Genomic DNA, 12,536 nt, shown 5'->3' with positions numbered 1-12,536 from the left:
CATACACACACACACACACACACACACATGCACTCACGCACACACACACACACACACACACACACACAAACGACCCAAAGCCTGTAAGCAATTGCGTTGGGGTTTGGACTCCACATGAGAGACATGTGAGTGAAAAGTCATTAGATCTAAGAGAATAAATAATTTGTCTGAATATACCAATCCAAATATATATATATATTATAAATCATAAAGTAATTATTTCATAATTTCCACTTATGCCATAACTATGTTGTATCACTCATAATTTTGACTTTTTGTCATGACTACATTTTTATCTCATAATTCTGACTTTTTTCATAACTGACTTTTTATCTCAGAATTTTGATGTTTTGTCATAACTATGACCTTTTATCTCAGAATTTCAACTTTTTGCCAAAGCTATGACATCTTATCTCATAATTTGCCGTTATGCCATCATTTCAATTGATGTCTAAACTTCGATTTGTCACATTTATTTTTCAGATTTTTATTTTTTTTGCTGAGTATTTTTCACATATATGCTTAACATAACTGTAAGAAAAACCTGCCAGTGACACAAAACACATTTATATTGAATATTTATTCTCTATAAAATAAGTAATATTTTACATATTTTTACTTATCAGATAAATTATTTTTACTGGAAAACAAGAAAAAAAAAATCACGAATAATTTGTTCTGCATGTATGGTTAAACCGCATATCTGAGAAACAGTGTTCATACGTGTATCTGTGTTTGCCGGTGTGTGTGTGTGTGAGAGAGAGAGAGAGAGAGAGAGAGAGAGAGAGAGAGAGAGAGAGAGATCCCTTGCTGTCGCTATCTAATAAAAGTGAGGTGTGTTTTTGTGTTTGACACCCTGAGCTTACAAAGCTCCTAACAGCCCTATCTGCAGAACAACACAGCAAAACACACACACACACACACACAAACACACAGGACATGAGAACCGGTCTGACTGGAATGAGGGGTAGAGCAAAGGCCATCACCTCTTCTCAGAAAACCTCGAGGTCTCATATCAGCTCTCCTCTCCGCTGGTCCCTTCTCACAGCGGTTAACACATATCTGATGCTGTCACTGCGAACGGCTACTAAACCCTGAAACAAGGCCAGTATTTCCATGCAGGACGTCTGCTATCGGATCCGCCCAGCGGCGCCCCCTGCCTGTGTCGCCAGTCTCAGAGGATTTAGAGCAGGGTGACTCTGTATTAAAGACCCCAGGCAGAGTTCTGATCCATACAGGAAGTTCAAGGTCCCGTATGAAACAAGCTAAAGGCAGAGGGTAGATTTTCAACAGATTTTCAACAGAAATGCCCACAAATATATAAAAAGTACATCTCAAAAAAGAAACACAGTCAGGTACACAGAAACCCAGCTAGCAGGGAACATTCTCACAACTTACTCTAATGTTTTTTTAAAAGTTATATTTTTAAAATGTATATACAAAATGTTCTTAAAGTAATGTTTATGGGACATATTAAAATATTTGATATGTTTGATATACATTCTAAGAAACATTTTTTTTAATAATAAACTTTAAATAACATTCCAATCATGAGAAGAAAACTTTGTTTTAACTTTAGAATATTAAAAATAAATGTTCAAATAAAGTTATATTTTGGGTGAAAACTGCACATTTTAAAGTTCTTAGAATATTAAAAATAAATGGTCAAGTAATGAAGCTTAGTATAATGAAGTTATGACAAGCGGAAAGCTTTTAGCCATTTATCAGTTTTATGATCCCTTGTGAAAAATAAGTTCACTTTTGCATACTTTTAAGTACACTTACCCAAAATAATATACTTAGGTGTGAAATAAATGTAATGTTTTCGGACACTGTGATTAAATGAAAATGAGTTATGAGTGAAATGCAATTAACTGAACTATAGAGTGCTATTTGTAGGACTTCAATTAGTGCTGTCAAATCGATTAATCATAATTAATCGCATCCACAATGCAAGTTTGTGTTTACACAGTATATGTGTGTGCACTGTGTATATTTATTTGTATAAATACACACTCATACATGCATATATTTAAGAAATATTTACAAGGAGATATATTCATTTTCATATATGAACACATTTTCATATAAATATATATGTATATTACATTTTATTCTCAAATAAATACCTGTATGTGTGTATATCTATATACACAGTACATACACATGCACTATGTAAACAAAGTTTTATTTTGGATGTGATTAATCGATTTGACAGCACTACCATAAATGCTTGTCAGTTCATTCAGCAGTGCACTTTTATCATATTTCAAAGACAGTATAATTGTGAAATTACATATTAAGATGTATTTAAGTTAAACAATTTTTTTTTTCATTTCTATTGGAATCTGTATGTTGTGTATGATGAAGTTTAAAAACATTTAAAATGTTAAATGTAATATTACAGTTAACACATTACAGTAGAAATTATAATCGAGTACTTTACATTTGCTTTAGTATGTTAGTTAGCACTTCAAAATGTGTGTAAGTGTTGTGTAAAAAATGTGTATTTAAAACAATGATTTTAAATGTATTGCAAAGTAAAACGTGTATTTGATATGATTAAAAAGTGAACTTAAGTGTTTTAAGAATCAGTCATGAATGAGTACACTCAAGTGATTGCATTACTTCTATTCATTAAATCTATTTTTAACATTTGAATTACTCTGTCAATAGAATTAAACACATTTTGTTCAACATTTTTAGCATTTACGTGCTGTAAGACATTAGAGGATTCTTTACAGAGGGAAAATTACTATGCCCCTTCATCACAAATGAAAAAAAGAAAAGGAATTAAAAAGCATAAGGAAACTGCTCCCTTGTGATTTGTTGATCTGGTTTATTTTTCCAGATTTAAGGACATATTTGCACGTAAGGTCCCCACCTGTATAATGAATTAATTGAAATAATTATGAATGCCGGAGAGCTGGTTCCGATACGGAAGTCCTGGAGCAAGTGCGGGCCTGACGCCAGGAAAATGTGCTTCATTATTTATTCAGCCTCTACCTCCTTCTGTTTGTCAACATCACTCAGATGGATCCTCATCCTTCATCCACAGACATGCGCCAATATCAGCGCCACGGGCTCCAGACTGCAAGAGCCAATTAAATTGTGCCACACACTTAAATAACGTATTAAAGTACACCAGACTGTTTTGAGACAAGCATTGCTTACGGTTATTGGTTAACTTCAGCTGTGATGATTAGGAAGGGATAAAACAACCATGAGCATGATATTTTGCCCTGGAACACAGTCATAGCTTTAGAGTCAAGAAAACTGGCAAAGTCCCTAACTCAGCTACTCCCAACTCCAATTCCTAAACCTAACCCTAAAATCTTAATGTTGTTCCAGAAACCTGTTCTTGGCAAATCATGCTGGATGGACGTAATGGACGATAAAACTTGACTTTTCTCCCACTCAAACTCAGAGACAGACCAACAAACAATTAAAACGTCTAAGGGATCAGATCCAAACATCTCAACCACCCGCAAATATTCTCAAAATATATCTGTTGGATCTAATAGAGAACAGACAGTGACAGTAATGCTGGAGCTCTCACCTCTGTTATCAAGACTGTGTTTATGGTTGGCCTCTCCCATGCCTTTCCCCAGACTGTCCACACTGTGGGTGCCCTGGCTGCACAAGTCATCTTCTAGATGTGCTTTCCCATCTAGCAGATGTCCGGGCTGCTCGTCCTCTTCACAGTCGCAGTCGTCGAGGATGGGGGTCTCGCGGATGGGCATACCAATGACAGAGCTGTGCTGGAGGGGTCTGGGCCCACGGAAGCTGTCCCTGCTCTGCGGAGGGCCCAAAAGAATAGAGGGGATGTAGTGAATCTCATGTGTGGCCTCGGTGCTGGCACTCTTCTGCGGGGCACGACGACGCCTGCACCAGCGCTGACGGGTGTAGAGTACCAGCGTGAAGAGTAGGATAACTAACAGAAGAGCAATCAGACCACCCTGGAAGAGAAAGGACAAGAGAGAAATGTCAGAATTCCAAAAGAAAGAACATTCAAGACTTTCCCCACCATGAACTATCCTGAAATTACAGCCATTTACTATCTGCTCAAGACTCCATGAGGAGACACCCATCAAAAAAATAATGGAAGCATTTCTGGAGGCTGTAGGACAGGGGAGTCTAATCCTGCTCCTAGAGGACCAAAGTCCTGCACAGTTTAGCTCCAACCTGCCCCAACACACTTGCCAGAAAGTTTCTAGGGCTGCGTTCCAGTCTGTTTTTTTAAGCCCTTCACTTGCAAATTTCCCTCCGTGTCGTTCACTCGGATGTACGTCATTGATTACGTTGCACGAGAGCCCACTACTGGCAGAACCCTTGGAATGGGCTGAACTGGAACGGCCTAAGCACTTGATCACTTAGAATCTGCTATAGAGTTGGTTTATTGTTTACATTTTCCCCTTACAAATTTGTTTGGTGCAGCATTCTATATGTATATAGGCATGTTTGGGCTGTTATAAATGTTTTAAAAAATTATTTATATATTATAGAGTTGTTCGGGGTGGGGATAAATTAAACGCGATCTGCGATGACGTTATAATCGTGTTGCACTGTGGTCTGTGGAGTGGCCTGAAGTGTGCATATGAAGCAGACTCGCTCCCTCTGTCAAAATCGAGGGTCTGTCCATATAAACTTCCCTCGTTCACTTCACGAAGTGGAACACACTTCAAAATGGCAGTGGGGATTCCCTGAGGGGAAGTTCTTAGGGAAGTTTGCGAGTGCGTGTCTAAAAGTTGAGTGGAACGCAGCCTAGTAATTCTGAAGGTCTTGATTTGCTGGTTCAGGTGTGTTTTAATAGGACTGGAGCTAAACTCTACAGCAGAGTGGTCACCAGGATTTTGCCATGAAGGAGCTGCTCCTTTTTTTTTTTTTTGGTCCTGGAAAAACACTGCTGTTCTAACCCAGACTCAATTCAAACCCAAGCCATTAATCAACTCTAAATTCATAGGTTTGACATGAATGTTGTTGAAGTCTTGTGCCCAGGACAATCTAATCCTTAGACTAAAACTAAACATGTTTAATAAATAGATTATTCATATTCTACTACAGGGATGTCTAAACCCGTTCCTGGAGGGCCACTATCCTGCAGAGTTTGGCTTCAACTCTAATTAAACACACCAGAACTAGCTATTTAATGGTTTTAGACTCACTAGAAATGTCAAGACAAGTGTGTTGGAGTTGGTTGGAGCTAAAATCTGAGGGATGTTGGCCCTCCAGGGGAAGGATTGGACACCCTTGTTCTACTGGGGCAGGGGAGCCCATTTCTGTTCATGAAGGGTCAATGTCCTGCAATGTTTAGGTCCAACCCTAATTAAACACACCTGGACCAGGTTAACAAGGTATTGATGAGTGCTGGGAATTTCCATACAGGTGTGTTGGTCCAGGTTGGAGCTCAACTCAACATTGTGTTGGCCTTCTGCGAATAGGTTTGGGCACCCCTGTACTAGGACCAATAAGAACAGGGTTGTCCAAGCCTGCTCCTGGTGGGCCAATGTCCTGCAGAGTTTAACTCCAAGCTACCCAAACAAACTTGTCTGTACATTTCTAGTAATCCTGTAGACCTTGATTGCTAGTTCAAGTGTGTTTGGATTAGGATTAGGGAAGATAGTGACCCTCTAGTAGCAGGATTGGACACCCCAAACAAGGATGTTGATCTTTTCCAATGTCATACATGGTGCATTCATGGCCAAATCAACTTAGCCTATCTCTAGAATCCATGTTGTTAATAGCTGGACCAACCTGGTATTTTTGAACTAATTTTGTCACATGTTGTAGTGATTTGTTATGTGAAAGATTAGCAAACAAATTTGCAGATTTTGGTATTTCCTCATGCAGGTAAGTAGCAGATGTACTTGGATGATTAGAAAATAGTTGCCAAAATTAAGCATGTATTTGGGTAAGCTACAGTAATACAAGATGCATGGCCACAGACTTCAAACGTTGCTCTTGTTTCACTGTCTTGTAAGGAGACACTGAGCTTTGCTTGTTACTTCTCTAGCTTGAGTGTCTGGCCTAAAGGTGCAATACACATAAAACAGCTGAAGATTCATTGCTGCATGGTTTGTCTCATTTCATGGCATGTCAGGGACATCAAAGATTTCTTCTCTCTTGAGCCGTTTCTGTGTAATACTCTTAAACCTGCAGTTGTGTTAAAGAGAGCAGTACTGAGCTGACAGATAAAGCATGCAGCGTAATATTTTAATTAAAGAAAACATGAAACATTATCTGAAACAATGAAATGAATACTAAGTAATATTGCATTCTGCTCTGTGCCATGTGTTTTCATGAGAGTTCCTCTCAAAACCAGTGTGACATGGAATTGTATACGGAATGTTATTGCTCAGAGGATGCTTTATATATATATATATATATATATACATACATACATATATACAGTATATATACATATGTACATAACAAACCAGACCCATGACTCCGCAAACACCCCCAGGGGGGTTTCAGGACCTGTCCAACGGCCCAGGGCCCAAAATTGCCTTCTGAGCTTTACTTGTTGCTTGTGCTGGTGGAGAGAAAATCCCTCTGAGCTCATTTTGAGACATTGGGATCTAGGATGCTTTATATATATATATATATATATATATATATACATACATACATATATACAGTATATATACACATGTACATAACAAACCAGACCCATGACTCCGCAAACACCCCCAGGGGGGTTTCAGGACCTGTCCAACGGCCCAGGGCCCAAAATTGCCTTCTGAGCTTTACTTGTTGCTTGTGCTGGTGGAGAGAAAATCCCTCTGAGCTCATTTTGAGACATTGGGATCTTATGAAACTTTAAAGGAAATACATCTAAGACATTTATTTTCCTCACAAGAAGCATCTAAGAAGCCAGAGCCTTTAGTAAAAGTCTCCATATGCTCTCCATTATTCTCATAAAAAAAAAAAAAATCAAGATATAAAATCTCATTTGAGATTTTTCTTTCCCATGAGAATGAACACTGCATTAATTCAACTATGTGAAAAACACAGCAGATCAAAGCAGAAGAAAATGAAGATCAGAAGCTGACCTACTCAAGATAAATATTCAGCAACTGCCGATCAACTATTTTGATATAATACATGCCTCTATATTTCATGCTGAATTTACTCACATATTCATTAAACTCTCACAATTAATGCAGAAAGTGACATCAATGACTAAATACCTCTGAACACACACACAGCCATCGCACATGACATCAAAAGGCTAACACTTCTGGTCTGTACTTTCTGCTTCTTCCCGATCTATTTTTCCCTGCAGTACTATATAAATGACTAGAGTGCTGTTATTAATCTCAAAATTTTAAAATTCCATCTTCATGAGGAAAAACAAACCCCTCTCAAATTACAGCTCATGCACTGCCGGCTGTCCATAAATCATAGCACTGTAGATGGGCATTTTCGATGGGAACAATGCAGCCCCGACCAAATGTGTTCATTAATCTCCAGCAGGAGCTCAGCCACTGAAAGTAAACTTCCCTCAAAGTAAAATGCAGAAAAATGAGAAAGGCTAAGCCATTCTTTAAACTTTCAAACACTCCTGGGATTCTCTGTGCACACTGTCTGTTGTCTTAAGCTTGAAAACAATGGGGCCGGTTAGCAAATGTTATGAATGGAAATGGAAACACTTCAACAGATAAAAGAGTCAAGCTGCACAGGGGAAAAAAATGGTTTATACACTTGTACTTACTTTTTATTTTATTATTATTATTAGTATTATTATTTTTAATGTTATGGATAAAGGCAGAACATTTCAAAATGGGCAACTGTATTGCATAATATCGCAGATCAAATGAGATGTCTTTTGGACACTGTACCATGTTAACACCCTTTTTTTTGTATTCTATGAATTATATTGTACTACTATGAAAGACCATGACACATGGTAATCATTAAGAACCATGATATAACCATAACTGCAGAATGCTACTACCATCACAATATATTCAAACATCAGTACACAGTTTTTAAATATTATTATTATTATATGTTTTTAATTTGTTTTGTTTTTAATGTCATGCGCCAAACGTGCCATCACCCAAGCAAACATCTGGCCAGGCAACAAGATGTCTCCAGACATCCTGTAATATTTTGTTTAAAAGATAATGAAGAATAAACAAAACCATAATGCATGACAGACTTCTGAGACCATCTGGCATATTAGTAATAACTTTTGAAGGCGTTCCACTAGATGCACAATACACAACCTGCAGCTCAAAAAAAATCAAAGTACAGTCTTAGGAGAACTCAGATGAAAAACAACAGAACATGAACAGAAAGTAGGCAATTTATTTTAATATCAACATCTTACGAGGTTCAAATGCACTATATCTTCTAAAACATCATTTTAAACCTAGCCACAAGTCAGGTGTATAAAACAATTTCCACCTGGTGAGTAATGAAGGTGAAAAATCTTGCTCAAAAACCTCTTTACAACAGTCTAGCAACCACCCAGAGGAGCAACAAAATAATAATTCAAAACAAATTAGCAAACATATACTGACATGCTGAAAACCATTTAGACACATTAGCCTTGTGGCAGTAGCAAGCAACATTCCCTAAATCTAGTTCTCATTACATTCTAATGATGAGACATTTACCAGAGTAAATTGCCTCACAGTAGGGCAGATGAAGTAAATCACACCTCCAGCAACATGGACGGCCGGCCAGTGAAAATCATCCCCGTCATCTGTTCACCAGGTGATCACAGCAGAGGAAGCCATGCCTTTAGGACAAACTCTGGGATAAAAAACAACACAACACAGACGAACCTCACCCAGCACCTGCTTCACTCTGTTCCCACCATCTGCGCACAGGAAAACAACTCCCAGAGCTGGCAAAGTCGACGTCAACATCAGAGGCACAGACTACATTTATCTCTCTGGCAAAAATCACATGGAACATACACAGACACGGGCATACAAAAGACAGGCCGCATAAGTAAAAGGACACATCTTGTAAGCGTATAATACGACGCACACACACACGAGTAAGGTTCAAAATCAAGTAAAGTTTATCCAAACAGCCTGCACCATGATTCTTTTGACCAAACTCAAAGGTAGCATTGCCTACTTTAAGCAGAGGGCTATCCTAGAATGCACTGCATCAAACTTTTAATAAAAAGAAAGACTCTTTAAACCTAATTTTGTTGTGCCTATTAAAATAGTGTGGTGTCAGTTTAGCAACATGCTAATGTCAAACTCTCTTGAAATCAAAGTCTGTAAAATACTCAAGAGAGTTCACTTGTTTTTCTATGAATGGTACAAACAGCAATGCAAAATACTGTATATCGGGTCTAGTAATAAAAGTTTTGCCTTCTAAATAAAAGAGCTATTTGGTAAAGTCATTGCATCATTGCAGCTGCTTTAAGGTGCTCTAGATTCAATGGAAACCTGAGACTTGTGATTGCAACAGCACATGCACACTGGCAGGAACAACATGAAAAGTGAGGTTATTCAATTGTTAGTCTCACGTAGCCAGACCATCAGACTGACGGCTGAAGGTCTGGAATCCATGGCAGCTTTCATTGGCCAAGGCCCACCCATTAGGCCGTTTGACAGACATGTCAAACAACCAATCACACTTAGTTTCGTTCAGCGTCACGTTTCGGGGCGTGAAAATGTCGCCACAATAACAGACCGGTGTGTAAAACTCTCGGACGTATTTTAAAGATTCTATGCCACGAACTTGAAATATTTCACATACTTTTGAAAATCCAGCATTTAGTTGATCCTGCTAAGCGCTCATCGTCACAGTTGTAAACACGACGGCTTTCTTCTTTCGTGAGGGGGTTTGGCGTCATAGGATCTTTGTTTCCTGGCAGAACGTTAAAGAACGCGACACACACGTCTCCCGGAAATCCTGTATAATTCAAGCAATCCGATGACGACTTCGAAACTCCTGAAGTGTTTCCACTTTTGTGTGCCGCATGCATCAGACGTTCAGTAAACGGTCCGTGGGCATGACGTCTGAGGCTGAGACTATTCAGTTGTAAGCGACAATATTTAATCAACAGTGCATGTTCGATTTTATTGCTGATTAGAAATGTTATTTAAATTTGAGTTTGAAAGGCAGATTTGAGATTGCAGTATTCCTCTATTCAAATGGAGAGGAGTTTGTCTTGCATGCCCAAAATAGATGGCCAGAGGCATTGCGAATATAAGCAAACTGACTTTCCTTGAAAGGGACTATGCTTGAGTCTCCTGTGTGCATTGCGTGAAGGGATTTACTGTCTATTTAGAGCATTTCAAAAGACAACTTTCCTCCCTGTAAAAGCCAATCCGAAGCAAATCTGTCTTTTTTGGATGCTTGTGAGCTGATCAGTCAGGGAGGCTAGCTATAACCAGCTAAGACCTGCATTTTTTTTTTTTTGTCCAGCAAGGATGAAGTTCCATTTTCATAAGGTTACTGCAACAGAAAGCAGCTGCCTAGGTTTTGGAACAGAGCTAAGGACAGAAAGATACATGCAGACGCTCCAGCATCTGTTCAGTCTGGGGCTCCTGGGGTGTTGGGATGTGGGTAGATTGGAAGTTCTGTTACCCACCGGGATCTCTGGGTGGCTTTGACATGCGAGAGGGCTTATTAGAGTCAGAGTGGACGCCTGCGCCGAGAGCTGTGTGCTGCCGTTTCTTCGCACAGTATGATGTTTAAGTGCCATGTGTTGTGCCAGCTGCCTCCTCCCACTTCAGTCCTAGTGTGGATCAGAGAGTCAGATATACCCTGCCTGCTATCGCTGTCTTTCCTCTCTTTTTCATTCCCTCTCAGGGGAGACTTTTATTTGACTATAGAGGCTGTTTTTCCTTGGGCTTTGAAAGAGACATCGGCTTTTAGACTGACAGATCTGAAGGGAGAGAGTGAGGAGAGAACCCCAGTGATACTCATACTAAGTTTTGTCCAATTACGGCCTTCAAAGACCAGAAGAAAAACAGCTCTGTACCAAAACTCGCATGGTCTTTCTTTAAACTGTTTGAGAGGTCCATATCTGATGCAGCATTATTGTTCATAATCAAACCTGATCTCGATTGCAATCCCCTTTATCCGGCTTGATATTACATTTTAAATTAAACCTTGAACTCATATGAAAAGATGATTCTGGATTCCAGTTCAATCCACTGACCTGATTACATTTAGCCTGAGAAAATTGAGTAAGAATCTTCCACACGGGTGTTACTGTGGCCTTTGATACTGACTCAGGCTGTGCGTCCACCCCCTCCCAACACACACAGAGCACAATATGTCCAGTCGATCTACCCACCCTCCCCTCCACCCCTCGCTCTCTCTTTCTGTCTGTCTGTTCCTCTTGGCTCTGACGTTGCACAAAGGGCAGATTTGTCCAGCAATTTGACTGCCCCTTGGACTTACGGCCGGGTATTAGTGAAGAGTTAGTGTTTCCAGTTCAATCCACTGACCTGATTACATTTAGCCTGAGAAAATTTAGTAAGAATCTTCCACACGGGTGTTACTGTGGCCTTTGATACTGACTCAGGCTGTGCGTCCACCCCCTCCCAACACACACAGAGCACAATATGTCCAGTCGATCTGCCCACCCTCCCCTCCACCCCTCGCTCTCTCTTTCTATCTGTCTGTTCCTCTGACGTTGCACAAAGGGCAGATTTGTCCAGCAATTTGACTGCCCCTTGGACTTACGGCCGGGTATTAGTGAAGAGTAAGAGTCGTCCGGAGCGCACAACACCCCAGAGACACGGTCATCAGTCCAACAGACGTGACCTCATTACACACATTGGACAAAAGGGAGGGAAAACTAAATGAGCGTTAAAGGCTCAAGCTCACTACTTGCAGAATCAAGTTCATAGTTAATGAAGTGATGTAATTCCCTTAGCCTTAATACAGGCAAGTTTATGGTAACAACACATTTTAAATTAAAAAAGGAACAATCAACTTTGGGATATATGGAGATACTCTGCAGTAATTTAATAGCATGGGTCACATGCTTCGCACAGCGATTTCCGGGTATTCTGGATGACAAATAGTCAAAGGGTCCTGCATTTCTGGATGTACCACGATTATGTCACATTTTGTTGATCAGTTAATGGGGAATTCAGTAGTCCTGTAGATATCATTAGCATCACTATTCTTTGTGCACTTTAGATACGATACCATAATGGTGTTAGACACTGCACTGCTATCAACGTGGATCAGTACGATCATCAATGCAAATTACACTGATACTAGTGATTTTTCCCATACAATGAAGAAGCAGCAAATTAGGCATAACTACTTGGGATTTTTTCTGCTATCAAATCTTTCCACGTTACGATGAGCCAACGATATTTTGGCTTCAGACCACATCTCATGTGAGTTCAGTCTTCATCTCATGTGAGTGCACACCATTCTAATGACTTCTTAATGTGTCCACATTTTTAAATTAGCACCAACTACAATTAAACACAGCTTGTTATCGTAATAGCATAAGTATTCAATAAAATAAATAAATAAACAAACAGACAAACCTTGCTAGACCAAAACAGAACTGATGTAAAAGCCGAATT

The 12,536-nt window shown here is 39.4% G+C and overlaps 1 protein-coding gene across 1 annotated transcript in view; it reads right to left on the bottom strand.

The window, feature by feature from the left end:
• LOC107564425 (astrotactin-2-like) overlaps positions 1-12,536 on the bottom strand; it is a 243,594-nt gene that overhangs the window by 226,068 nt on the left and 4,990 nt on the right. The window contains exons 2-3 of the mRNA XM_016249517.1: positions 4,059-4,071; positions 3,560-3,959 (exon numbers count right to left, since the gene is read on the bottom strand). Coding sequence (XP_016105003.1) covers positions 3,560-3,959; positions 4,059-4,071 — 413 coding nt within the window. The remainder of the gene's footprint in view (positions 1-3,559; positions 3,960-4,058; positions 4,072-12,536) is intronic.

Source organism: Sinocyclocheilus grahami, unplaced genomic scaffold (genome assembly GCF_001515645.1).
Source record: "Sinocyclocheilus grahami isolate Dianchi unplaced genomic scaffold, SAMN03320097.WGS_v1.1 scaffold933.1, whole genome shotgun sequence".
NCBI lineage: Eukaryota > Metazoa > Chordata > Actinopteri > Cypriniformes > Cyprinidae > Sinocyclocheilus > Sinocyclocheilus grahami.
Note: the sequence above shows the minus strand (reverse complement) of the source record. Positions and strands in the feature narration are given on the sequence as shown.